This window comes from Podarcis tiliguerta (genome assembly GCF_965153285.1).
Source record: "Podarcis tiliguerta genome assembly, chromosome: 7".
Taxonomy (NCBI): Eukaryota; Metazoa; Chordata; class Lepidosauria; order Squamata; family Lacertidae; genus Podarcis; species Podarcis tiliguerta.
In genome coordinates this window covers 10,778,130-10,805,492 of record NC_139540.1, presented here as the reverse complement: position 1 = coordinate 10,805,492, position 27,363 = coordinate 10,778,130, and the positions used below count along the sequence as shown (strand labels likewise).

Genomic DNA, 27,363 nt, shown 5'->3' with positions numbered 1-27,363 from the left:
AACAGAAAGCCAGCTGTATAAACAAGTGCTCAAAGCCCTCTCCTTTATCAGTCTGTGACGGCAATGGATGACCTTGCCAGTTCCAGTGGAGCAGGGATGGCACGTCTGGGTCTTATCTCACATCCTGACCACAAAGACGCACAGACCTTGTCAGGTCTGACAAGAGGCCCGGGAACGGCACCAGGAGCACTCTTAGAGTTGGTGACCTCCTGACCCAAGATAAGAGTATAGGAACAGGAACAACCTTTTATGGTCAAGAGTACCGGAACAGGAATATCTGTTTATGGGCATGGGTGTCAACTTACGTGTATAAGCTGACGTGGTTGGATTCCTGGGGAAGGGGGAAGAGGGTGCCTGGAGGATATATATACTGCATGAAATTTCTCATTTCTTTGGACTTGCTGTGGACTGACCACGCAAGTGCCTTCTGCTATCCGGAGAGCAGAATAAACTCTTTCTCTGAATCAACCTTGGTGTCATTTGACTTCCTTCGTCCCTCCCGGGAGCAACGCATACCCCACCAGTCGGTAAAGTCTAATAAGGCTACACACCTAGAGATTCAAGCTCTCTCCCTGCCACCTGGAGTGGGGACAGGCAAACCAGGAGATTTCATGTCAGCCCTGGAACTCTGGCATCCCTATTACATATTGCATTTTAAGATGAAGTAGTAGGATGACGTTAAACATGCTTTTAACCTCCTCCTCTCAAACCCTAAAAGCTCAGCTTATGAAGCAAAACTTGGAGGTGATATTTTTTGCAGTTAAAGGGCAGTTCCGGGACCCCAAATTGGCCCCAGCCCCATTTCCCTGTCAAATCTATGGCGGATGGAAAGTCTTGAGCAATGATGTTTTGGTTTTCCTTCTGCAGCTGAAGAACCCTGAAACAAGCCAACTTTTTTCCAGCCTGAGGCAAATTCAGTGGCACAGATGAATTAGCTGCAGGATGAGACACTTGGTGCTTTTGTAAAATTCCCAAACACGAATGAATATGGGGCATTTGCAAAGTTGGTTATCTTTGGTGTTGGGATAATATGTGTAGGATCTACAGTAAAGAAAGCTATAGGAACTCATTAAAAAGAAAGAAAAAGATTCACACGCATGGCAGTAAACAAACTTAGCCTGGTAGCAGCTAGCCATATATGGTCTACGTTTTATAGCAAAATGGCTAGCCATATATAGCAAAATGGCTAGCCATATATGGTCTACGTTTTATAGGTACTTACTGGAGGGCACCTTTAGTAAAATGCCAGGCCTCTGTTGTGGCGTAGATGCTGGAGGAAGAGGCATGTTTTCTGCCACTGAAATGAGGAACAGAACATAAAAGATCAGCTGGGCTGCAAGATATAGGTCATAATATAATGTTTGAAGACTGGGAAAGATTGTGGAAAACTGATTTAAAATTTACAGATTGTGGCACCCACCCTGTAGAATGTCCTCCCATCAGATGTCAAGGAGATAAACAACTACAGTGGTACCTCAGGTTAAGTATTTAATTCGTTCCAGAGATCTGTTCTTAACCTGAAACTGTTCTTAACCTGAAGCACCACTTTAGCTAATGGAGCGTGCTGCTGCTGCTGTGCCGCCGGAACACGATTTCTGTTCTCATCCTGAAGCAAAGTTCTTAATCCGAGGTACTATTTCTGGGTTAGCGGAGTCTGTAACCTGAAGCGTCTGTAACCCGAGGTACCACTGTACAAATAATCTGCCCTGTCTGAGAGGTGCCCGTGCATCCTCATGGGACCGGTCTTTTCTGCAACCTGATCCTGCAGAATGCAGATAACCACTGACCCAACCATGTGGGTTGGTGAGATTGTGTGGATCTTTGCAGAATGTGCTGAACCATGTGTCAATATTCCAGGCAACCAGCATAGAATCATAGAATCATAGAGTTGGAAGAGACCACAAGGGTCATCGAGTCCAACCCCCTGCCAAGCAGGAAACACCATCAGAGCACTCCTGACATATGGTTGTCAAGCCTCTGCTTAAAGACCTCCAAAGAAGGAGACTCCACCACACTCCTTGGCAGCAAATTCCACTGTCGAACAGCTCTTACTGTCAGGAAGTTCTTCCTAATGTTTAGGTGGAATCTTCTTTCTTGTAGTTTGGATCCATTGCTCTGTGTCCGCTTGTCTGGAGCAGCAGAAAACAACCTTTCTCCCTCCTCCTTGTGACATCCTTTTATATATTTGAACATGGCTATCATATCACCCCTTAACCTCCTCTTCTCCAGGCTAAACATGCCCAGCTCCCTCAGCCGTTCCTCATAAGGCATTGTTTCCAGGCCTTTGACCATTTTGGTTGCCCTCCTCTGGACACGTTCCAGTTTGTCAGTGTCCTTCTTGAACTGTGGTGCCCAGAACTGGACACAGTACTCCAGGTGAGGTCTGACCAGAGCAGAATACAGTGGCACTATTACTTCCCTTGATCTAGATGCTATACTCCTATTGATGCAGCCCAGAATTGCATTGGCTTTTTTAGCTGCCGCGTCACACTGTTGGCTCACGTCAAGTTTGTGGTCAACCAAGACTCCTAGATCCTTTTCACATGTACTGCTCTCAAGCCAGGTGTCACCCATCTTGTATTTGTGCCTCTCATTTTTTTTGCCCAAGTGCAATACTTTACATTTCTCCCTGTTAAAATTCATCTTGTTTGTTTTGGCCCAGTTCTCTAATCTGTCAATGTCATTTTGAAGTGTGATCCTGTCCTCTGGGGTGTTAGCCACCCCTTCTGCAAGGACTCGTGGGCCCACCCAGAGTCTTCAGGTACAGCCTCTGGGCGCCTTGGAACTTGTTGAAGGAATTTGATTCCCCATGGAGTTGCATGTGCATTCCTAAGAACCAGGAAAGGAAAGTGGACAAAGGCAATTGGACAAAGTGTATTGTTGTTGAGCAAGAATCATCCCTACATCCCAGTCTCTTCATACATGCAAAGAGGGATGGATGGACCTGTCAGTTTCATCTGGTTCTGGAGGAAGAACTGTGAGGGGAGAGACTTTATCAGGCAAGGCCTCCTTCCACCTGCCTTGCCCCACCCTCTAGTCTCTGCTTCTCAATTTGTATTGTATTATTTTATGTACTGTGGCTTGCCGTTGTTTTATTGATTATAGTTTAGGAATTATTTATCGTAACTGTTGAGTGGATTTCTGTTTAACTTTTATATGTTATTATTATTTAATACTATTCTAATGATTGTTGAATGTTACTTTTTTGATGTAGGGTGCCTGTTTTAAAGTTTTATTATCACATTTTTGTATTGCATTAGATTGTTATAAGACGATGTAATACAATATGTGTATGTGGAGTATCTAATTGAAAAACTAATAAATATTATTTGGAGGGGGGGTGATTGTTATAAAATGTACATTTTTTGTTTCTTCAGCTTGTAAACTGCCTTGAATATTGTAAGATAGAAAGACGATATACAATTTTTTTAAAATGGTGATGATCTCAGTTTTCCCCAATCTTAAATTCTATTTTCCACATTTGAGTTGTTTAAAACAATAAATAAATTTTAAATTTCTAACTATTCTACTGAGAATTTGTCCCAATAAATACATTTTTTTGGTATGCATTTTGGACTAATATACTTACTTTTGCAACCATTTCCACTAATATATGTAGAAAGGCTGGAGCCTGGGCATGGCTTCCACCATCAAGAAATTCACAAGATACACCAAAATGTTGTGGGTTCCTTCCGCTGCAAAATAAGCTCACCTGTCTGCATTGGGCGAGGCGCTTTGGTCCGTTTCAAAGAAGCTGGTCGCGTCCAGAACGTAAGGGCTTCAGCTGAGAAAGCAAAAACAGAAACACATATGACCTTAATTACAGTGACAAGAAGGATTGCTCTTGTACTGTCAAGGGTTTCACAGCAGTTACGTTACAGCAGTTCCTCAAACAGGTTAGGAGACGTGCAGAAGATTCTCCCATGAATCCAAAGGATATTCAAATGGTTCTTTTAGGTAGACACAGACCAACCCCATTCCCTGATGATGAGCCTAGTGAAACCTGTCAGCATTTTGGTGCAGATTTCTCCATTGTTTATATGTAATTTTCTCTAAAATACACATTTTTGCAAAACCACTTCCCCATACGTAATGCATTCATGCATTTTCATTTCACTAATATATTTATGTGCACTGTACTTATTTTACTCTAGTATTTCTGTGGACATTGCTTGGCCACAGAACTGCACTGGAAATAGAATAGAGGAGGATGAGGTGTTTTGCATACTGTTTCGGCAAGCATAAATTCAGTGAGTTCAGCTTTAAATACAAACTGAATTAATTTCCCCGTGTTCCTTGTGCTGAGATATCACAGGACTTCATCCATCACAGGCATCCCCAAACTCAGCCCTCCAGATGTTTTGGGACTACAGTTCCCATCATCCCTGACCACTGGTCCTGTTAGCTAGAGATGATGGGAGTTGTAGTCCCAAAACATCTGGAGGGCTGAGTTTGGGGGTGCCTGAGCCATCAGAAAAAACAGGTTCTGTTAATCCTTAAAATGACACACAAACTTTGGATTGTTTTTGCTGCAAGAGAGTAACCCATGTAGGATCTTTCCAGTAGATTATTCAGACATTTTCATAGACAATCTCTACTCACAGGGAGGAGGGCGGGTCTTCAAGGCATCCTGTACTTGCTCTATGGAAGGAGAAGCCAGCGGTAAAGGAATTCCTGTTGCTGAAAGGGTTGAATGTTAAAATTAGTTGCCTCTGATCTGAACTGAATTCAAACATTGCATGGTTTATATCTATGAGAGATAAACATGGACTAAATCTAATGTGGGGTTCTTAAACTGGAGCATCTTCGTAAATTTTTAGATCTGCTTAAAAAGAGAGAATCTCAATTCTTAGGAAGTTTACTGTATACGTACATTTTCTTAAGTACTGGAAACTTTGCTTTCAAAATAATAATCACCCATCATCATATCATTTGGCTGAAATGGCAATTCCTCCCACCTTTTGTTTAGATTGGGATAGTCAATGTGGTACCCTCCATATGACATTATTGGGTTGTATCTCACATCTTCCCCAACTGTTGCCTATGCCAGTAGGGTCTTTTGGGAGATGGAGTTCAGTAACATTTAGAAGGCAATACATTGACTGGTCCTATTTTAGATTATCTTGGGAGGGGGTTGGGGGGGAGGACCCCAAAATAATATCAAGATAACTGGAGCTGGAAATATGATCATGCTTTAAAACAAAGTCATAAAGATTCCCAAACTGTTGGATTTTAATCTTGTACAAATAGAGATTCAAATTGCATGGACACCCAGGAATAAAAGGGTGCAATCTTGTGTACAAAGTACAAGAATCCTTTGACAAAATGAATATTTTTTCCCCTGAGGATCTACAGTGAATTTATACCCACAGAGCTTCCCAATTCATGCACAATAACCCATTTAGCATATCAAATGATTGCAGATGATCCACCAATTAATGGGTGAACTAACGACAGTTGTACCTCGGGTTACAGATGCTTCAGGTTACAGACTCCGCTAACCCAGAAATAGTACCTCGGGTAATAACAATAATAATAACAATAATTATAATTATAATTTATAATTTATACCCTGCCCATCTGGCTGCGCTTCCCCAGCCACTCAGGGCGGCTTCCAACAAAATATAGTAATCCATCAAACATTAAAAGCTCCCCTAAACAGGGCTGCCTTCAGATGTCTTTTAAAAGTCTGGTAGTTGTTGTTCTCTTTGACATCTGATGGGAGGGCGTTCCACCGCCCGGGTGCCACTACCGAGAAGGCCCTCTGCCTGGTTCCCTGTAACTTGGCTGCTCACAGTGAGGGAACCGCCAGAAGGCCCTTGGCGCTGGACCTCAGTGTCCAGGCAGAATGATGGTTTGCTTTGCTTCAGGATGGCAACCGAAATCATGTGGCATGGCGCGATGGCAGCGGGAGGCCCCATTAGCTAAAGTGGTACCTCGGGTTAAGAACACTTTCAGGTTAAGAACAGACCTGCAGAATGAATTAAGTTCTTAATCTGAGGTACCACTGTACAACAAAATGTTTTGCACCTGAGGCAATATGGAAGGTTGCATCTGTGATGCTAGACTCATCCTGCCTCATTCATAGAAATGACTCATTGCTTCCTGCTGCTGTCACCAAATGATGAACATGAAGGTTGGTGGTTCAAGCACACCCAGGGACAGTCTTTGGGAGGATTCCTGCATTGCCGGGGGTTGGACTAGATGACCCTCAGGGTCCCTTCCAACTCTACAATTCTATGATTCTAAGCAGTATCATATAACACCACCAGCTGAGTCCCCGTTGAACTGGGATGGGGAACATATGCTGGCATATCTCTGGCTGAGCCAAGGATGAGGGAGTTAAGCGGGCACAGCCAGCTGTTTCGGGAAACTCACAAGTTCAGCCAGAGATCTGCTGGATCCTAACCTGCTCATCCTGGTGGATCTGGCTATAGGATTCATCCCGAAGTGTTTCTAATGCTAAGTACAGTACCCTGTATACAGGCATGTCCAACAGGTATATTGTGATCTACCGGTAGATCACTGGACGTCTGTGGTAGATCACTGGTTGATCATTGGCTCACCTCAAGGAAGCTCAACAACTTTGACCTGAAACCCTAAAAATGGGGCTTTCCCTCTGAAATATACTGGGAGTCGAGAGCGGATTTCATGCTCTTTATTCAGCTCATAGTGGTGAGGAGGAATGGAAGTTCCCCCAGAATGTCTGCTTTATATACATTATTTACACCATGGGCCCCACGTGATTGGCTAATTCCGGGATTCACCTGTAGGCCAATAAGGTTGTGGATTCACTTCTACCTGGAGCTGGATTGGGTGGCTCCTGTGGACCAATCAGACTGCTGCATTCTGAATCCTATTGTTCTAGGACCAATCAGACTGCTGCGTTCTGAATCCTATTCAACTCAGTACATAACACCATCCTAAAAAAAAAACACCTCTACAACTTTGACCTGAACCCCCCACAAAAGGGGGTAGATCACTGCCAGTTTTTAACTCTGTGAGTAGATCGCAGCCTCTTGGGAGTTGGCCACCCCTGCTGTATACAAAGCAAGGTTTGCTTATATTCACAGTGGGCATCTATCATCCCTCTGCTTCCCACACTCTGCATGCTCACTTGGCACTGGCTGCGTTCCAGGCAGAATCCCATAGCTCAAAGGAGGCAAGGAAGAAGCCATCGCAGTAGGCGAGACTGCCCATTCTTTCGCAGCATCCGTCTGCAGCCACGAGGACTCTTGGAAAGATGAAGCCTCAACACCTTTCAAGCCAGGAGTCTGTTGCCACATGGTGAACGGCGGCGAGGATGCCCCATCACCTTTTGCAGCAATGGTCCACGGTTGCGCAGGCATCTCTGGAGCTGAAAAATTAAGAAGCATGACAGATAGGGTTGCCATGTCTCGAAGAGCAAAAAAGAGGGCAGCCCGAGCCGCTGCCAGCCCAAACTGGGGAAAGAGGCATGCGGGACTGCCGTCACACTCATGCACCTTTTTCCATGGCTCAGGATGGCAGCAGCCATGGCACAAAGAGCCCAGGTCACTGCTAGTCCAAGCAGAGGTAAACCCCAGCTTCTACCTGATCTTTGCTGCAACAGCCTCGCTCTGCTGCGCCACTTCCGCTTCTGGGTCACAGCACCCACCTAAGCATGTGTGTGCCCCCAACCCCCTACCCCCCAAATTTAAACAAAAAAACCCCGGACTGGCTCCCGGTGGAGTATAGGGTCAGGTTCAAGGTGCTGGTCTTGACCTTTAAAGCCCTTTGTGGCTTAGAGCCCTCATATCTACGGGACCGCCTCTCCTGGTATGCCCCACAGAGGACCTTAAGGTCCATGAATAACCATAGTTTAGAGGTCCCGGGCCCTAAGGAAGTCAGACTACCCTCCACCAGGGCCAGGGCCTTCTCAGTGATGGCTCCGACCTGGTGGAATGCTCTGTCCCATGAGACCAGGGCCCTGCAGGATTTAACCTCCTTCCGTTAGGCCTGTAAGACAGAGCTATTCTGCCTGGCCTTTAATTTGAATTCAGCCTGATCTTTTATTTCTCTTCCCTTCCCTCCCCCTCCCCTTTTATGAAGATCACGCACTCTGAGACCCCACAGCTAATTCTCCCCCAGTCTCCTCGCTAGCCCAAGTAGGACCAATTCAGCCAGCTAGCCCTGGGGATTATCTAATGCTTATTTCCCCTAAATTGATTTTTGAATTTTATGGTTATTCGTGTTTTTATACTGTATTTTATGCTGCTTTTATAATTAAGTGTTTTAAATTTATTGTTAGCTGCCTTGAGCCTGGTTTTTGAACCAGGAAGGGTGGGGTATAAATAAAAATATTATTATTATTATTATTATTATTATTATTATTATTATTATTATTTCCTTTTAAATTTAAAAATCTACCCAGATGGGCATGTTGGCCCCCAAAAAGAGGACATGCCCAGGTTTTCCTGGACATATGGCATGCCTAATAACAGATCCTGAGGGCTCGCTGACAAACCTATCCAAGAGGCCTGTGGACAAACCTTTGTCTTTTCATTGCCTGTGGTGGAAAGGCAAGGGAAACAATCCTGTGCACAGTTATTTGGGAATATTCCCGTGAGCCAGGAGTGTGAACTGCCCAAGCCATGAAAAATGGACATTCCAGGGGAGAGTCGAGGGACTGAGCAAGCAAGGGGTACTTACTCAGAATCTTAACTCTGTTCAGCTCAGTCGCATGAACTGACAACCTAGTGGGACTTATGGTGGAACTCAAATGCTATTTTAAAGGCTTGTTTTCCTACTTCCAGTGCAAGTAGATAAATAGGTACTGCTCTGCTGGAACGGTAAACAGCATTTCCGTGTGCTGCTCTGATTTCTGTTGCGCCAGAAACGGCTTAGTCATGCTGGCCACATGATCCGGAAAAACTGTCTACGGACAAACATCAGCTCCCTCGGCCTGTAAAGCGAGATGAGCGCCGCAACCCCAGAGTCGTCTGCAACTGGACTTAACTGGCAGCGGTCCTTTACCTTTACCTTTACCTTTCCTCTGCCAGGCTTAGGTTGGCTCAGCTGGCAGCAGCTCCACTGCTGAATGTAGTTTGAATCTGGCACACGTTACGCTCACTTAATTTAAATTACCCTAGCTTTCCATATTTTAGGGAAAGAAAAGAAATGATTTAAACACAGATTGTGTAGAATGAGGGAAGTACACTCTGAAAGGATATGGTAGTCTCCTTTTCTTAGCTATTTGTCTTTGATATGAAGATGGATTTGCTGCATACGTTGGGATATCTTTTCATGCCTAATGCAGTTTTAGGTGTTTCCGTTGCAACTGCCGATATTCAAGGCGTTTTTTTATGTTATCTGTGCAGAGTATGATTGTTTGAAATGAAACAGAGCAGGTTTTAAAAGCTTTTCCAAGGAAAGCAATAAAATCTATTAAAATAAATGTGACACAGAGAAAGCGATCGTCTGAGTGACAGATTGCAGTTGCCTGCTTTATGCTCACACTCCATCCAGATATGGACTGTGTACCCAGTTCTGAATCCTCAGAACTCACTGAGAGTTGCTGGAGCTCCTGATGGACTGTCATAGTTTCCCAGAGGAGTTGGAGGAGGCCATGCTGAAGCCGTTGTAGTCGATGAAACCTCATATGCTCTTGAAACCTCAGTCTGCAGCCATAACGGAGCCTCAGTAGATGATGCTTCGAAGCCTGTTAGACTAACACTCTTTTGTTTTGTGGGATCCTGCGTGAAAGGCATCTCTTTTCCTTTCCAGTCACCCGCCTGTGACCACCTAGGTATCTTTGTAGCTGAAATATGTTTAGGAAATATGAAGATAAAATACAGATTAGATATTATGTCATTATCGTTTGCAGATTTATAAACTGCTTCACTGCCCAAAATTACCAAACTGGCATACAGCAATAAAAAATGAGTTTGAATACAAAAAAACAACAACCCCAAAAAGTTCTGAAAAGCAATAAAACCATTTCTACAGTTGTACAAATAGTATTGCAAAAAAATGACTGAGTCACACTTTTGGGAAGGTCTTCTGATGGAAAAGGTCTTCAGTAACCACCTAAATGTCAAGTCCCATCTTATTTCAGCTGGCAATTGATTCCAGAGGGCTGGAGCTGCAACTCTAAAAGCCCAGTTTTGCAGTACAAATTAAGTGCACCTCTGGGACATATGGTACCCTCAGTGGTGCCCCATCTGAGGATAAATATATATATGTGCTTATATATATTTCAATCACATACATGCGTAAGCACACCACTGTCTCCACCAGTACACACATTGAGTTTGTGCTTCCAATACTACTTGGCTAAAAGCCATCACAGTCAGGTACAATCATGGCTTCCCCCCAAGGTAGCCTGCGAACTGTGATACAGAAAACAGAGAATGCAACATTTTTAGGAATGGTGAAGATCAGGGAGAGAGCACCTTCCTTTCCCCATCAAAATGATATCATTGCCAGTACAATAAGGTAAGTGAAGGCATTTTTTACTTTAGATGTTTAAGAACCTCTAAAAACAAACATGCCCATTGAAAGACAAAGGATTAGTCAGCCAAATAAACAAAAGATTGCCTTTCCAAACACAGAGGGATACTTGCGCACTTTTAAAGGTCCATGTGTCTTTTGCAGCATCACCTAAGACCTTGTCAGCGTCTTCCCATAAAGGAACCAGGCCGGGGAGAATCAAATCTAAACCTTTGAGGGAGGGAGAGAAAAAGAAAGGAAAGCTATTGCAGCAAAGAAAATGCAATGGCCATCACCACCAAACACTGGAAAACGCCACCACAGGAAACAGGCAATAACTGATTGAGAAGCACCTCATCACTCATCCGCCTGCCCATGGTCATGCTGAACAGGAACCAATAACAGAGGCAGTATCTGCAACTTGGGATCTTATGATGAACACTGCAGATGAGCGTTCACAAATAGCTGGAATGGGGATCCTACCCCACCCCCAGCTTGAGGGCCACGCTCATTTGCAGGCAACCTTCGAAGGGCCACATGCCTGCAATGCAGGGAGGCTAGACTTGATGGCTCTTGTGGTTCCTCCTAAGTCTACAATTTCTTTGATTATTGACCTCTGGGCCTAAGGTTCCCTGCTCATACTGAATGGGATTTGCATGGGAAAGCGTGTTCTCCTTCATAGAGAGCACGTGTTGCGGTGGGGTCTGACAGGCCACCCCTCTGTTGCTGGGCGGGTTAGTATGGATGACCATCTGCAGTGATTGGGCGGTTGGGTTACTGGGCAAATTTTGGTGTTGCCATTTAGGGGGATGGACCAAAGGTTATAAAATCAAGTCATGCAGCACTGACTGGGCTCTTTTGCTGTGTGCATTGGATCACCCGCCCACCCTCTCTAATCTAGGGCTATTGCGTTGACCTTGCTATGCCTGTCATGGGGTCGTCTCCTTTGGGGGCAGGGGCCTGGTAGGGATTTTGTCCATTTGGCTGATTGGCTGATGCCATTTGGTTTTTGCCTACTGCTTAGCAAATCATCACAACTTGTAAGGTTGCGGCTAGGCATTGGTTAAAAAATTGGTTGGTGGAGGGGTAAGTGCCTGCCCCTCCAATGCTGCTGCTGCAGTGGAATTCTGTTAAAGGAATCCAGGGGCTTGCCATTCTTTCATCTGTACCCCTGAATGGGTCTAAGGGCCACGGAAGCCCCCAGGAGCATGGGGGGGGGGGGTCTGGTGCCTGGCTCCATGCTCTCCTCAATATTGTTTTCCCTCACTGGCTTTCGCTGGAATCCGGAAGTCAGTTCTGTCCCTGGGCGTGGGGATAGATAGTCATAACCAATGCCTAAGCAACCACTCAGCGCATCCAGGCTTCACTGACCTCTCCGTAAGCAGCGGGAGCGCTCCCGCTGCTTGCGGAGAGTTGCCTGCATGCTGAAGCCTGCGTGCACCGAGCTCAGCGTGTCCAGGCTTCGCAGACCTCTCCGCAAGCAGCGGGAGCCAGCGCTGGGCTCCCACGGCTTGCAGAGAACTGCCTGTTTGGGGGCTGGGGTCGGGGGAAGCTCGGGCTTGGGGGGGGAATAATTTTTTCCCCTTTATTTCCCCCCCAAAAAACTAGGTGCGCCTTATGGGACGGTGTGTCCTATAGGGCGAAAAATACGGTATGTGTGAATTGTGAATTATTTAAGCGTGGCTTGGGGGACCTCGACACGCAATAAATGTTAAAGGAGGAATTGGGCCCTAGGAAAGGACATTGGTGGATAGGATTGAGCTATATTAAGTACCACCATTTTGCTTGTGTGCCCAGCTGACAAGTAATGGCTCAGTAGTGCTAAAGGGTCTTAGGATAGAAACAAGCTTAGCCTCCAAAGATCAAAGCCTGGCCATTTCATGCAACTCAAACACGCTTCTTGTTCATTAACAGCTCGGCCTCCCTCCGTGTTACATTCAAGATACACTTACCCAGAAGGTCTGACACATTTCCTGAAAAAGTGTAATTAATAAACGGTGACTTCTCAATGGCTTCCCACAAATCGGACAGGTTTCTTCCTGTTGGGAAAATGTGGATTCAGATTGCTTCGATAAAACTGGATGTGACAAGGGGCGAGAGAATGACCTGGGATAGCAGTAGGCAAGCAGGCTAGTGCTTGTCCCAGAATCAGGGGAAAGGCTGTAGCTCAGTGGAAGAGCACCTGAGTAACATGCTCAAGGTCCAAGAATTGGCTAGTGGAAAGTACGGAGGCCAACAGTAGGTGGTACTAGAGCCCATAACTGGCACAGCCAACTAAATTCTAGATTTGTCTCCATCCTCCTTCCTGTTGAGTTCATCAAACGCAAAACAGGGACCATGAAGGTAGATGTTTTCTGTCAGTGCCACACCCTGGATGGGTTATAAGTACCTTCAGCCAGCATGATGTTGGGGAGGCAGTGCCCCATTCAACCTTAAGGATTGGCCTCCATCACTACAACCCTTCCTCTTGGCATGTTAGGTTAGCTTGGGCAGAGATTTAGCCCTGAAACACCCCCAGCCAAAGCAATGAAGCTCTGACCCCCCCCCCCAGCTGAAGTGGTCCAGTCCAAGGTGGGCTTTTGTGCACAGGATTCTTCCGAATACAGAGTTCAGATTTCTAAGCAACATATTTGGGGAAGAGAAGAGCAATTACACGGTTACCTGTGCGGCCTGACATGACACAAATATAGATGCAGTCCGTGTCATTTCCTTGGCTCACTGAAAGACAGATGCTGCCTTAATTAAAACCCATTGAAGAGGAACAACAACAACAAAATCAGTTTTCCCATTCACATCACAAAGTCTGCGACGGAAATATCCAAAAATTATCCCTAAAGTTGTAGTGCCAAGATCTTTCAAGTTGGAATTTCAAGTGGCAACAGCAGGGAACAATGCCCTCCTTATAATTATCTCACTGGAACTTCTTTGTAGCATGCATTAAACATACACAAACACACACACACACAGCATCCAAGCAAATCGAGCCTAAATCTGATTCCCTCCTGAATTTGTGTAGTGGATAAGAGAGCAATCCAATAGAAAGATCCACCAGGAGGAGCAGGATGGGATCCAACAGATCCTTGGCTGAAACAGGACGATCTCAGCTCAGCCATGCTACGCCAGCTTAACTCCTTCCACAGCTCAGTTGGTAGAGCACGAGTCTCCTAATCTCAGGGTCGTGGGTTCCAGCTCCACATTGTAAGGGGTTAGACTAGATGACCCTCGTAGTCCCTTCCAAATCTACATTTCTATGACCCTCAGCTGAATTGGGATCCAGCTGACTGAGCCAAGCACTGTGGGTCTTAGGCTGCCATGGCATGGGCAGCAGTGGTGTAGCATGGGTTGCCGATTCCCAGGGCACGGCAAGTATAGTAAGGCAAGTATTGCGCCTCCTAACCTGTGCCTCTATGCATCGCCAATGCTGCTGCCAGACAGGGCTGTGGAGCATCAGCAGGACATGCATGCATGGCTCCTTGGGCTGGGGCACTGGCATGAGTCTTGCCATCTGCCCGCCTCCCCCACCGGTGGGAGACGCTGCATAGCTGAGGATGGCAAGGGATCATCCTCTCCCAGCTCCTGCTCAAAGTGCTGCTCAGGTTATGGTTACCAGATGTCCCCATTTCCTGGGGACAGTCCCTGGATTGACAAATCTGTCCCCGAAAAAAATCCGTCCCTGGATTTCATTTAATGTCCCCGGGTTTATATTTTAAGTGCTGTAGATTTATTAGTAGGGAATGAATGTTGCGTGATTGGCTCAACAGCACAAGACACATCATATGGGGACTTCCGGTGAGGCAAAATGGCGGGCGCCACGGCAGCAAGCAGCTCCTGAAGCCAGGCAGAGCCAACTGCACTAAGAGGCTGGCTCCGAGCTGCTGAGACTGCCACTGCCAAGGGGGAACTGAGTACACCTGGTGCATCAACTGGGGGAACCGCTGACCCCCCCCCCCCACGACCCAAATTGAGCCAGGAGTGAGAGCACCTGGCCACTTGGCTGACTGCCCAGCGGCACTCCAGGGCCAGAAAAACCCTGGAGCCGACACAGGGAGAAGGAGGAGAGGAGAAGGAGAAGGGAGAGAGAGAGAGAAAGAGGAAGGAGAAAAAAGAGGAGAGCCCCAACCTTGTTGCACCGCTGCCACCGCTGAGGAGGAGAAGTAAAATTAATGAATGTTAGAAAAATGTTGGAATGAAATTACATGGCTTTAGTAGAAACATTATAAGGAGTTAAGTACAAATAAGTTTTAGGGTTTTAATGGTAAGATAAGGTTAAAATAAATTAAGATAATTAAATGACAGAAAACAGTGAAAGGTGGAAAGGATTTGCTGAAATAATTAATAACTAGGACACAAAAATGGGAGGTGTGAGGAGGTCGATGAAACAAGTTAATGAAAGATAATGATAAATATTGGATGTGTTTTTAACTGTTTTTGCTTTTGTTTTTGTTTTGATGTATTGTGTCCTTTGTTTTCTTTTTATGTATTGTAATGTATTGATTTGTATTGTTTACTCTTATTCTTTTTCTTTTTTTTTTACTTCTTTCTGTAATCTTTAAACTTTTAATAAATATTATTTTTTTAAAAAGAGAGAAGTAGGAGAGCACCGGGAGGGCAAGGACACTTGACTGAGCCCAGGCCCGGCCCGAGCCTACTCCACGGCTGCTAGCACTCCAAGAGAGCAGACTGGGGCCCAGAGGAAGGCCGCATGACAGAGGAGACCGCAGAAGAGAAGATATTACTTCTTGATTATTATTTTTTAATTTTTTTAATATCTTTTTTTTCTCTTTTTTTAAAAAAAGTGTCCTTGGATTCTTTGAAAAAAATCTGAGTTTGGTGGGGAGCCCCTTTGGCCAGGGTGGCAGATGGGGCCCATGGCCCGGCACCCACATTCCCTGTACCTGCCCTGCGATTGACAAGCTTAATGGACTTGGCATCAAATTTGCCAGCAATGACTCTTACCTGACACAATAGAGGTAGACTTGAAAATTTCTTTAAGGGAATCGGTGGAGTTGCCAACGATATCAACTAGCAAAGCGGTAAAATCTGGAGAGAGAAAACCCAGCCAAATAAATAAAGCAAGCACTTTTCTAGTCTAGGACCTTCCCCAAGTCCATCTCTTTACCACCAAAAATGAAGGGATGGAACAGGAAGAGCCAAACTACACATTTCGACAGGGATGGTGGAATCCCTGGTTTACAATAATCTGTAGGGCTGCCATGTTCACCATCCCTGGTTTACAATCATCACTTCCCGCACCCAAAAAAGTGTGTTTAAATTGCCCTTTTTTTTTTTAAGTATTGGCACCCAACTCCTGTGCCACGGCATATTGCTTACACGCGAGTAAAGACTGACAAGTTGGGTGTATCCCTCAGATACTTTGGCAATGTCCCCCTGGTATCTTTCATGTACCACTCACCTGTTAAGTCATTTGTCCTGTTGTTCAAGCAATAGCAGTACCTCATGGGGAATTTGGTGGGGTCAATATTCTTCAGGTTGGATACTATAAAGAAAGGAGGGGAGAATAAGGTTTAAATAGATTAAGGTAAATAAGTGTAAGCAGTGAAAGATGGAAAGAATTTGCTGATTTGATTAATAACTGGAATACAAAAAGGGAGGTGGGAGGAGGCCGAGGAAATAAGTTATTGAAAGATGGAATTTGAGAAAATGGATTTTTTTTCTTTTTGAATGCTTTTGTTTTTTGTTTTCCTTTTGTGTTGGGGGGTGGAGGGAGGGTGTTTTTATGTATTTTTGGGTTTTTATGTATTTTTGGGTTTTTACTTTTTCCCCCTCTTTCCTTTTTCTATTTTGTTGTATTTGTTGTATTTGGTCTTTTTGTTTTTCCAACTCTGTTTTTGTATTTGTGGAAAATCCAATAAATATTATTTTTTTAAAAAAGAAAGAAAGGAGGGGGACAAAGCAAGAAGACATTCACTGCAGAGGCATTTAAGACATGGGCAATGTTCAGGAGTTGAATTGTTAAATCAGGTAATTTATTGGACCAGTTGCTGTGTCTCAACCTCACCTACCTCTCAGGGTTGTTGTGAGGATAAAGGGGCAAACCATGTGCACTACCTTGAGCTCCTTGGAGGAGAAAGTGGTAGATAAATTCTGTAAGTATTTATTTAATGGCTTATGTTTTGTTTGTTTCTAAATTAAGAGCTTTCATCCTCCTTTTTATGAAAATCTCATCAAAGAAAGCAGAAAAAGCATGGCATAATTGTCACTGACAAACCACAACGTTTAAAAACCCATTAATATATATTTATTTATAACCCACCCTTCCTCCCTGAAGGAAAATTAGCTTACTGTTGTAGACGACTATGGAAACCTTATGGAAGGCATACGAGCTGTAAGATGTGATGCTCAGCAATGAGAAGAACTTTTTGCTGCCTGTGGAGATATAGACAAAACTTGCCCATCAGTTACATACACATAGAATCATAGAGTTGGAAGAGACCACAAGGGCCATCGAGTCCAACCCCCTGCCAAGCAGGAAACACCATCAGAGCACTCCTGACATATGGTTGTCAAGCCTCTGCTTAAAGACCTCCAAAGAAGGAGACTCCACCACACTCCTTGGCAGCAAATTCCACTGTCGAACAGCTCTTACTGTCAGGAAGTTCTTCCTAATGTTTAGGTGGAATCTTCTTTCTTGTAGGTTGGATCCATTGCTCCGTATCCGCTTCTCTGGAGCAGCAGAAAACAACCTTTCTCCCTCCTCTATGTGACATCCTTTTATATATTTGAACATGGCTATCATATCACCCCTTAACCTCCTCTTCTCCAGGCTAAACATGCCCAGCTCCCTTAGCCGTTCCTCATAAGGCATCGTTTCCAGGCCTTTGACCATTTTGGTTGCCCTCCTCTGGACACGTTCCAGTTTGTCAGTGTCCTTCTTGAACTGTGGTGCCCAGAACTGGACACAGTACTCCAGGTGAGGTCTGACCAGAGCAGTATACAGTGGCACTATTACTTCCCTTGATCTAGATGCTATACTCCTATTGATGCAGCCCAGAATTGCATTGGCTTTTTTAGCTGCCGCGTCACACTGTTGGCTCATGTCAAGTTTATGGTCAACAAACTTCATGCAAATGAATGTTCGGGAAAGGGCCCAAGCTCACAGATATAGCATTTGCTTTCCCCTGCCCCTGCCTCTAACATCACATACCGCCTGTCTCCATCCTCCAATGGGTATGCATTGAATGTAGTTAATCAAGGAGCTTGTCCTACACTCGGGTAGGACCCTGGCAGAGACACATGCCCGACTGGCATGTTCTCTCCCTCCTGGTCAATCGTTCAGGAGCTTCAAAAGCTTTCTTCTGCCCGAACATCACAGAGACCGATGCCAGCTGACACTGGCACATTTAGGGATCCGTAGAGTTTGCGGATAACAGACCTCAGCAACTCAGCATTTTGGCTAATCTACTTTATTTACATATAAACACACACAGAGCTCTGCAACATGGCTCCCTCTATCTCTAGCATCAGACAGCAAAGAGAAAAAACAAAGGACAATAGTCCCACTTCACGGAACACAGTAACACAAACATCCTGTCCCCGTCACTTCCCACTCTGTGGAGTCAAAACATATACTGTCACGTGAAAGACAAAAATCCCATGACTGCAATTCATGGAGCAGGAATTCTAACAAATAATAGAAGGGGAACAGATACCTTTGAGAGCTGTGTTTAGCATCCCATTTACCAATTCAGTCAGGTTAATCGCTGCTAGATCAACCGATTTAGCAGGCAACTCTGGAAAAGAAGAAACCATTTCTTATGAGTGCCGACATTCCATGTTGCAGTTATGCCCAAACCAAACACTTCAAAGTGCATAGTTCAGCAACAGTTTTGCGCTTGTGACTGCATATGCAACGGCTATAATGAGGTCGCATAACCCATGCCACATCCAAGACAGTTATGCGCAATATGGTTGGTACAATGCCTGTACCACTTCTCTGGGTCTCACCTCACTAGACTTCTTCTTCTTTGCAAAATTGACAGAGGTGCTCTGTGAGAATCAGTAACACCTGAAATGTTCTCTGGTTTTGTCTCAGTTTGGAAGCAGGCAATGGCACACAGAAAACAACGATCAGGTAAACAACCAAGGAGCAAATTCATATGGCTGTTTTCTGCATAAAGTGACTTCTGTTCAGTCAACTTCATGCATGTTGAAAAATTCCATTCCACCTTTAGTTACAGACATGGAACTGTTGTGTGTCATGTGTCTGTTTACATTCCAGCACAGTCTGCTGGGAACTTCCGTTGTGTATAGCTTTTGCTTTTCTCTGTCTCTCGGAGAAGACAAAGAGAGAGATGACATGTTTCTTTGTCCTGATTTATGATTACTAAATCCGTAGTTGTAGTATGCTTCCACAAGCCTCACGCCTATTCTGTGTGCGCAGTTCACTCTGCTGACATAGTGTGCCCTGGTTTTGAAGCCTGGGTCGCTGATTTACATCAGAGCAGAGGCCAATGGGTCTTCGCAGCGGCATGGCTGGAATGAAACAACCCAGCTGGGGCTAGCCAGCTGGCCTTGTGACCCTCTGCATGCTGACATCCTGCTGTTCTTACATTTCTGGAAAGCTTTGAGGCTGTAAGTTCTGAAGTGCTCTAGTTTGGTTGAGGAACTGCATTGTGAAATTTGGATATCTGCAAATTGTGAAGGCTAGCTGTGTACAGTGGTAGCTTGGTTCTTGAACGGCTTAGTTGTCAAACAAATCGGCTCCCGAATGCCAAAAACCCGGAATTAAGTGTTCCGGTTTTTGAACGCTTTTCAGAAGCCAAACATCCAACATAGCTTCCACTTGAGTTCCGGAAGCTCCTGCAGCTAATCGGAATCTGCACCTTGGTTTTCGAACAGTTTCGGGAGTCAAACGGACTTCTGGAACGGATTAAGTTCGAGAACCAAGGTACCACTGTATTGGTTTGTGTATTGGTTCGAGAAGTGCAAATTAGGTGGGTTTCATATGTTGGTTCAAATTGGGTAGACAATGATGATATGAAGAAGGTGTTTTAGAGACCCCTAGTGGTTAGCGCCTGTTGTCTGTGTCCATGGAGTTTTCTTGGCAGGGATACTGGAGTGGCTTGACGGTACCTGCTCCAGGTGGATCACGTTTGGTCAAAACTCTCCACTATGACCTGTCTATCTTGGGTGGCCCTGCACGGCATAGCTCATAGCTTCTCTGAGTTATTCAAACCCCTTTGCCATGGCAAGGCAGTATCTTAAAAAGCAGAGACATCACCTTGCCAACAAAGGTCTGTATAGTTAAAGCTATGGTTTTCCCTGTAGTGATGTATGGAAGTGAGAGCTGGACCATAAAGAAGGCTGATTGCCGAAGAACTGATGCTTTTGAATTATGGTGCTGGACTGCAAGAAAAGCAAACCTATCCATTCTTAAGGAAATCAGCCCTGAGTGCTCACTGGAAGGACAGATCCTGAAGCTGAGGCTCCAATACTTTGGCCACCTCATGAGAAGAGAAGACTCCCTGGAAAAGACCCTGATGTTGGGAAAGATTGAGGGCACAAGGAGAAGGGGACAACAGAGGGCGAGATGGTTGGACAGTGTTCTCAAAGCTACCAACATGAGTTTGACCAAACTGCAGGAGGCAGTGGAAGACAGGAGTGCCTGGCGTGCTCTGGTCCATGGGGTCACGAAGAGTCGGACATGACTAAACAACAACAGTGCTTAGCACAATCACACCATTTGTCTCAGGAAAAATGTTGTATTAGCCGGCCCCTTTTTGGTGAGTAGGGTGCAAGGGGTGAAATATCAATTTATTCATTTGAAAGACTCATCCGTCACCCTTCCTGCAGTTCTGATTTTGGCTAGTGTGCAAGACTATATATCAACACACTCCCTTATTTATAACCCTTGAGTTTCTACAGAAAGACTTACCTGCAGTTGCCAGCACCGCCACTTTCTTGCTTTCTCCTTTCACGCTTTCAGCTGCAAAAGATATTTAAGAGGCTTCTATGCTTCATGCCACAAGCTATCAAAACAAAACTTACTTGAAGCATGCCTTGCTTGAAAATGATGAAAAGCTTCTTGGAGATCTTCTGCATCAGTAATGGTGGGATATAGGGAATGGAAAAGCTTTGAGTTGGAAACCTTTCAGGTGCCCTTGATGAACTGGGATCTGATTCAGAAAGTCTGGTTTATATTTAGTAAATGGAACTTTTTTAAAAAAAAACAAAACACAGCAGATGCTTTTCATTCAACGTACAAACAACTTCAATAATTTTTCAGGTAGCCAAAGGCAATTAAACTGAAAAATCAGGGTTGCTTCACCCTGGCAGTGGAATCTTGCACATATCTATTCAGAAGAAAATCCCCTTTGTCCAGTGGGGCTTACTCCCAGGTAAGTGTACACAGGTTTGCAGTCTGAATGGCCGATTCGAGTTCCAGCTTCTCATTTCATAAATTGGTTTGACTCTGAAAGTCTGCAAGCTAATATGAAATGGGTATTTTGTTACCTGCTAAAAGCCTGCTGCTTTGCGGATTGCAAGACCCAGATATGTTTTGCAGCACAAAACAGAGCCTCTTCCCTAACTATACTGATCCGGCAGTTGAATCTTACTTCAACCCTGATGGTAGGATAGGGTCTCCTTCACCGATAGCTTACGAGATAGCTAGATTACAAGATAGCAGGCAGCCTGTGGGTCACACAAACCACAGGCATTTTGTTGCTGCTTCCAACCTCCCAACATGTGCTGCCCGAGGCACCTGCCTCCTTCTGCCTAATGGCAGAGCCGGCCCTGCAAAGATTTGCCTATGCAGATATGTTACTTACCCAAGCTGGAGGCAAACAGGAGGCAAAGGAACCCGAGGGATACATTAACAGCACCATGCAGAGGGAACCATGACATTTTGGAATCTGACTTCCAGTTATGTAAATTGCCTGGAGTGTGAGAAAAGAGAGAGACGGGGGACTCAGTACCTCTGGTGGAAAGGTAAGTTAGTCTACTTGGTTGTCATTGGTTGTCATTGTCATTGTCATTATTATTATTATTATTATTATTATTATTATTATTATTACTATTATTGGATTATTATTTTTTAAGCCACAAGTATAAACTTCAAACAAAATCAAAGGTTATAATGCCCTGCCCTGCCTCTCTCCACCTGGCCTGAGGTGGGGCCTTGAGGGCTCCAGAAAGGACTGCTGCTGCTGTTGCTGCTGCTGCTCGACAGAGATGGCTCCTTTTTAAAATTGTTTTTATTTTTTACCTATGTCATTTTAAATTGTTATTGATATTACTGTTGTATTTTTCAGTTTTAGATTTTATGATTTATGTGGAAATTGCTATCCATTTGGTTTGCGCATTTTCATGTGCTTTATTTATTGTTTATGACTTTTGTTATGTTGGGAATTTTGGAAATCTTGACATGTTGTAAGCCGCCTTGGGCATTTAACTATGGAAAGGCAGCATACCAACAAAATGATGATGATGATGACGAACTTTCCTCATTGCTAGAATGCCATAAAATGATTAATGCATTAATTATACTTTGCTGCCATGTTGGCTCATTAAATATTTCCCATCGGTATCTAACCGTCACATTGGCTCATTAAATATTTTCAGTTGATATCATAATGATGATGATGATGATGATGATAATAATAATAATAATAATAATAATAATAATAATAATAATAATAATAATTTATTTAAACCGCGCTCTTCCCGGCCAGAGCCGGGCTCAGGGCAGCTAACACCAGTAAAATTACACTAAAAACATAAGGGGGGGGCAATTTAAAATGCAGGTTAAAATGCAATTTAAAATGCAGCCTCATTTTAAAAGTAGCCCATAGATCAAAACCATAAGGGAAGGGAAAACATAAGGGTCAGACTGAGTCCAAACCAAAGGCCAGGCGGAACAGCTCTGTCTTGCACGCCCTGCGGAAAGATGTCAAGTCCCGCAGGGCCCTAGTCTCTTCTGACAGAGCGTTCCACCAAGTCGGGGTCAGTACTGTAAAGGCCCTGGCCCCAGTTGAGACCCATCTAACCACCTTGTGACTTGCGACTCCAAAATGTTGTCATTTGTGGACCTTTGCGGTCCCACGGCAAGGACCCTGTAAGGGGCCTCGCTGCGGCATTCTGCACCCGCTGGAGTTTCTGGGTCAGCTTCAAGGGCAGCTCCGTGTAGAGCGAGTTACAATAATCAAGCCTGGAAGTGACCATCGCATGGATCAATGGGGCCAGATCAGGGCGAGAAAGTTAAGGGACCAACTGATGGCATTAAAATTGTGCCAAAGGTATCTTTTTTGGAAATGCCTTTGGAAATGCGAAGCAAGAGCCCCCATCCCAGCCAAGTGCTCATCTCCCGACATCAGAGAAAACAACATTCACTGAGAGGAACGATAGACTCTTGCCCTGGGCACCGTGAACTGCTGGCCCACAATTCTTATGGTAAATTAGAAGTTCTCTTCATGAAGGCTTTCTCTCTCCCCCCCCCCCAACTAAAAAGCCACGCCCAATGGCTGAGTTGCTCTTGACTTTTCCAGGAGGCCCAAATGGTGTCAGAAGATCGCATGGCTGGGCCAAATTAAAAACCCCACATTGGGATGGCTTTGTGTCATATCTGCAAAATAGCCTCCCTGTTTGGGCGGTCAATTACCAGAGCCTCTGCATTATTGCAACATTTTGGAATGGACGAAGGATAAAAGGAAGACCAATGCCTTTGATGTCTATTAATATTGCACGGAAGAATGAACCGGTCTGTCAGCCGTCCGGCCGTCATTACCAGTTTGGTTCAACACATGGTCACGGATAAAAGGAAACGTTTCTCATATGTCCAAGCAATTTTCCAACCAGGATTCAAGAGTTCTGATTGTACATTCAAACTGGTGGGGAGCAGTACTGAGCAACACAGAAAGAAAAGAGAAAGGAGCTCTTTGAATATATTAAGATTATTCAAATGGAGTTTGTAGGTGATTGTATACTGTGACAGCATACCAGTTCCCATGAGATTCGTTACTGCTTCTCAAGTTATTCCCAGGTGCTCCATCAGCCCTTATTTATCAGGGACAATTCCCAGTTTCATTGTCACAATTTTTCGCTTTGGGGGCATGGCTTTTGAATGTTTTGTTGGTGTGTGAATTGTCTTTTCTCTGCGCTTTTCTCCTGCCCCACCCAAGATCCCTAGAGGAGGAGTGGGCAGAAGGGAAAGATTTGCAGTAGATCAGCAAGGATGGCTGAAAACTCGCCCCCCCCCCCACTCTAGTACAGAAATCATGGGGGATGATTAAGAATGGACTATAGTGTAGAATGGACACGAGTAGCACTCTGGGTTAAACCACAGAGCCTAGGACTTGCCGATCAGAAGGTCGATGGTTCAAATCCCCGCGACGGGGTGAGCTCCCGTTGCTCGGTCCATGCTCCTGCCAACCTAGCAGTTCGAAAGCCCGTCCAAGTGCAAGTAGATAAATAGGTACCGCTCCGGCGGGAAGGTAAATGGCATTTCCGTGTGCTGCTCTGGTTCGCCAGAAGCGGCTTAGTCATGCTGGCCACATGACCCTGAAGCTGTACGCCGGCTCCCTTGGCCAATAAAGCGAGATGAGCGCCGCAACCCCAGAGTCAGCCACAACTGGACCTAATGGTCAGGGGTCCCTTTACCTTTACCTATTGTGTAGAAGGGCTGCGAGCTCATCCCAGTTATAATAATAATAATAATAATAATAATAATAATAATAATAATAATAATTTATTATTTATACCTCGCCCATCTGGCTGGGATTCCCCAGCCACTCTGTGTACCTTCCAACTGAATATTAAAAACAATACAGCATCAGACATTAAAAAGTTCCCTAAACAGGACCACCTTCAGTTGTCTTTTAAAAAAAATAGTTGCTTATTGCCTTGACATCTGATGGGAGGGAGTTCCACAGGGCAGGCGCCACCACCAAGAAGGCCCTCTGCCTGCTTCCCTGTAACCTCACTTCTCACAGTGAGGGAACCACCAGAAGACCCTCAGCACTGGACCTCAGTGTCTGGGTAGAACGATGGGAGTGGAGACGCTCTTTCAGGTATACAGGACTGAGGCCATTTAGGGCTTTAAAGGTCAGCACCAACACTTTGAACTGTGCTCGGAAACATACTGGGAGCCAATGCAGATCTCTCAGGACCGGTGTAATGTGGTCCCAGCGGCCACTCCCAGTCACCAGTCTAGCTGCTGCATTCTGGATTAATTGCAGTTTCTGGGTCACCTTCAAAGGTAGCACCATGTAGAGCATGTTGCAGTAGTCCAAGTGGGAGATAAGCAGAGCATGCACCACTCTGGCCAGACAGTCCACGGGCAGGTAGGGTCTCAGCCTGCGTACCAGATGGAGCTGGTAGACAGCTGCCCTGGACACAGAATTAACCTGCGCCTCCATAGACAGCTGTGAGTCCAAAATGACTCCCAGGCTGCGCACCTGGTCCTTCAGTGGCACAGTTACCCCATTCAGGACCAGGGAGTCCTCCACACCAGCCCGCCCCCTGCCCCCCAAGAACAGCACTTCTGTCTTGTCAGGATACAACCTCAATCCGTTAGCTGCCATCCATCCTCCAACCGCCTCTGGACACTCACACAGGACCTTCACCGCCTCAAAACAAATTATTCTGCTTGGTAGCTGTGCAAAGCCTGGACAGCCCATTTGCTTAGAGCATGGTGCTGATAAGGCCAAGGTTACAGGTTCGATCCCTACATGCGACAGTTACATATTCCTGCATTGCAGGAGGTTGGGCTAGATGATCGTTGGGGTCCCACTGAAATGAATGGAAATGTCTACGGCAGAGCTTTCTAAACTGTGTGTCGCGACACGTTAGTGTGTCGGCTGCAGTGTGTAGGTGTGTCATGCGAACGCTCCCTGCGCTGCTGCCGGGGCTGGAAAGGGGGTTAGTTTAACCTCCGGTTTGCTAATAAAACTGGATGACTGCATCGAGAAATGATTCATGTCTAAAAAGCGTGTCACCAGTTTGGAACAGTTTGGAAAGCTCTGGACTAAGGTCTACTCTGTTTTCACTAACATTGGATAAAACCCATTTTTGTTATTTATTAGAAAACATTTTAAATTCATTATTATTATTATTCTACATACATAGAAGTCCCAGTGATCTCCCATCCAGATTAAAGACTGCTTTTGTCCCTACCTAACCCTACTGAAGATATTTTCATTCTGGCCAGCTCTTTGCACAATAGGGCAAGCTATTTTTAGATGTAGTTTTACTGATACTATTTGCTGATCAATTGTTGCTGTTACGACTTTGCAGTTTAACTGAAAGCGGCGTTTTGTATAATTATCTGTCTATTAATTTTTAGCCATCCTGAGCTCCAGATCGCAGGAGGGGCAAGACTCTCTAACGAGCAAGCAAATAAATACATAAAACAACTCAGCAACATTTGGCCAAATACAATCCATTGCATTTTGAAACTGTTCAGTAAGCTCATCACTAATATTTTAAAACCAATTCTGTAGCAGTTTCTAGTGCTGAGCATCTAAGGAGAGACACTGTTAATGATGACTTTTGAAGTCCAGCCTCACACCCACAATTTCATTCAGCTTTAAAAAATCTATACCAGATAACATACAAATAGAACATTCAGAGAAAGTTTTCCATTTTGCTTTGCTAATAAGTGTAGCATTTCTATGACACGCTATTATTTTGACGCCAAGCCTGAACTCAACAAAACATTTATTTTCTAAGACATTTAAGGTTCCTGATGGCGACTGGGCCATTAGCTTCAGCAGGGAAAAGATAGCTTCGTTCCAGATATATCAATTTATAACCTGTTTGATCATCCATAGTCAGACCATTTAATCAGGATTAAGTGCCTTTTCATTGCTCCGACCCGAGTTAACAAAAACACTAGCCACGGTTCACGTGCACCATTTAGCACGACAAGTAACTTATAATGTTCTCCTTTTTGTGTGTTGCCAGTAATGTCAAATCAGGTATCAGGTGTTCCCCCTTGCTTTTATCAGTAGCAATACACAAGGAATTACAGCAAATGCAAATAACACAGAGAGAGATCTTGTTTTGAGACTCTTCCTGTTTCAGCTCATTTCCAAGCGGCAAGAGGCCGCTGTCTCAGATCTGAAGCTAACTTCAAATATTTATATATATACTGCAAATTAGAAATACTGCAAATTATTTTCTTGATCGCTCATCCTATACTTAAAACTAGCTTGCTACATTTATCATTCTGTCTGGTCCATTATTAGAGGAGGGTTTTGTGTTGTTGTTGTTTTAAAGCTTTTCAAAAAGGGCTATATTTATGTTGAAACTATCCAGGATATCTCTCTCTCTCTCTCTCTCTCTCACCATATCTATGTATCTTTTAGTTTCAACTCACCTGGCTTCTGTGGATGGTGTTGATAAAGCCCTGCAAGAGTACTCAGCCAAAAGGTTATCTCACTCCTTTTGATGAAAGGTGACTAGGCTGCGAATGGACAGGCTCGATAACCTTGTTTTTAAAAGATAAGCCGGTGGAAAAAGAGAAATGTCAGTCTCCATGGGATGGAGGAAGTGAAAGGCAAGCAAAAAGTGCTTGTGGCACGAACTGGAGTGAATCCCTTAGTGGGATGACATAGCAAGGTGCGATGTGAAGCCACTTTTGGCAGTAATTACTTTCCCTGAAAAGTAGAATTGAGAGGATTGTTTCTCCAACATTTAAAGAGACAGGCCCTCTTAGTGTCATAAAGGAACATCCCTTCTGGAACAAAGAGAGGTTGACTTCAGAAAATGGCTCTGTGTGTGTTGCTGCTTTGCTGTAGTTCAGAATCCTGACAATACAGAAGTACTGTTTTGGGGGGACAGGGGGCTGGCAGGTGTGGAGGACTCCCTGGTCCTGAATGGGGTAACTGTGCCCCTGAAGGACCAGGTGCACAGCCTGGGGGTCATTTTGGACTCGCAGCTGTCCATGGAGGCGCA

At 44.7% G+C, this 27,363-nt stretch overlaps 1 protein-coding gene across 1 annotated transcript in view; it reads right to left on the bottom strand.

The window, feature by feature from the left end:
- The window catches only part of HHLA1 (HHLA1 neighbor of OC90), a 41,010-nt gene extending 14,083 nt beyond the window's left edge, over window positions 1–26,927 (bottom strand). The window contains exons 1-15 of the mRNA XM_083450585.1: window positions 26,786–26,927; window positions 21,240–21,347; window positions 20,345–20,395; window positions 18,120–18,200; window positions 16,753–16,836; window positions 15,863–15,946; window positions 15,406–15,489; window positions 13,111–13,167; window positions 12,402–12,488; window positions 10,588–10,680; window positions 9,527–9,778; window positions 7,118–7,357; window positions 4,603–4,680; window positions 3,713–3,784; window positions 1,223–1,297 (exon numbers count right to left, since the gene is read on the bottom strand). Coding sequence (XP_083306711.1) covers window positions 1,223–1,297; window positions 3,713–3,784; window positions 4,603–4,680; window positions 7,118–7,357; window positions 9,527–9,778; window positions 10,588–10,680; window positions 12,402–12,488; window positions 13,111–13,167; window positions 15,406–15,489; window positions 15,863–15,946; window positions 16,753–16,836; window positions 18,120–18,200; window positions 20,345–20,395; window positions 21,240–21,315 — 1,414 coding nt within the window. The 5' untranslated portion in view covers window positions 21,316–21,347; window positions 26,786–26,927. The remainder of the gene's footprint in view (window positions 1–1,222; window positions 1,298–3,712; window positions 3,785–4,602; window positions 4,681–7,117; window positions 7,358–9,526; window positions 9,779–10,587; window positions 10,681–12,401; window positions 12,489–13,110; window positions 13,168–15,405; window positions 15,490–15,862; window positions 15,947–16,752; window positions 16,837–18,119; window positions 18,201–20,344; window positions 20,396–21,239; window positions 21,348–26,785) is intronic.
- Window positions 26,928–27,363: the final 436 nt, after the last annotated feature.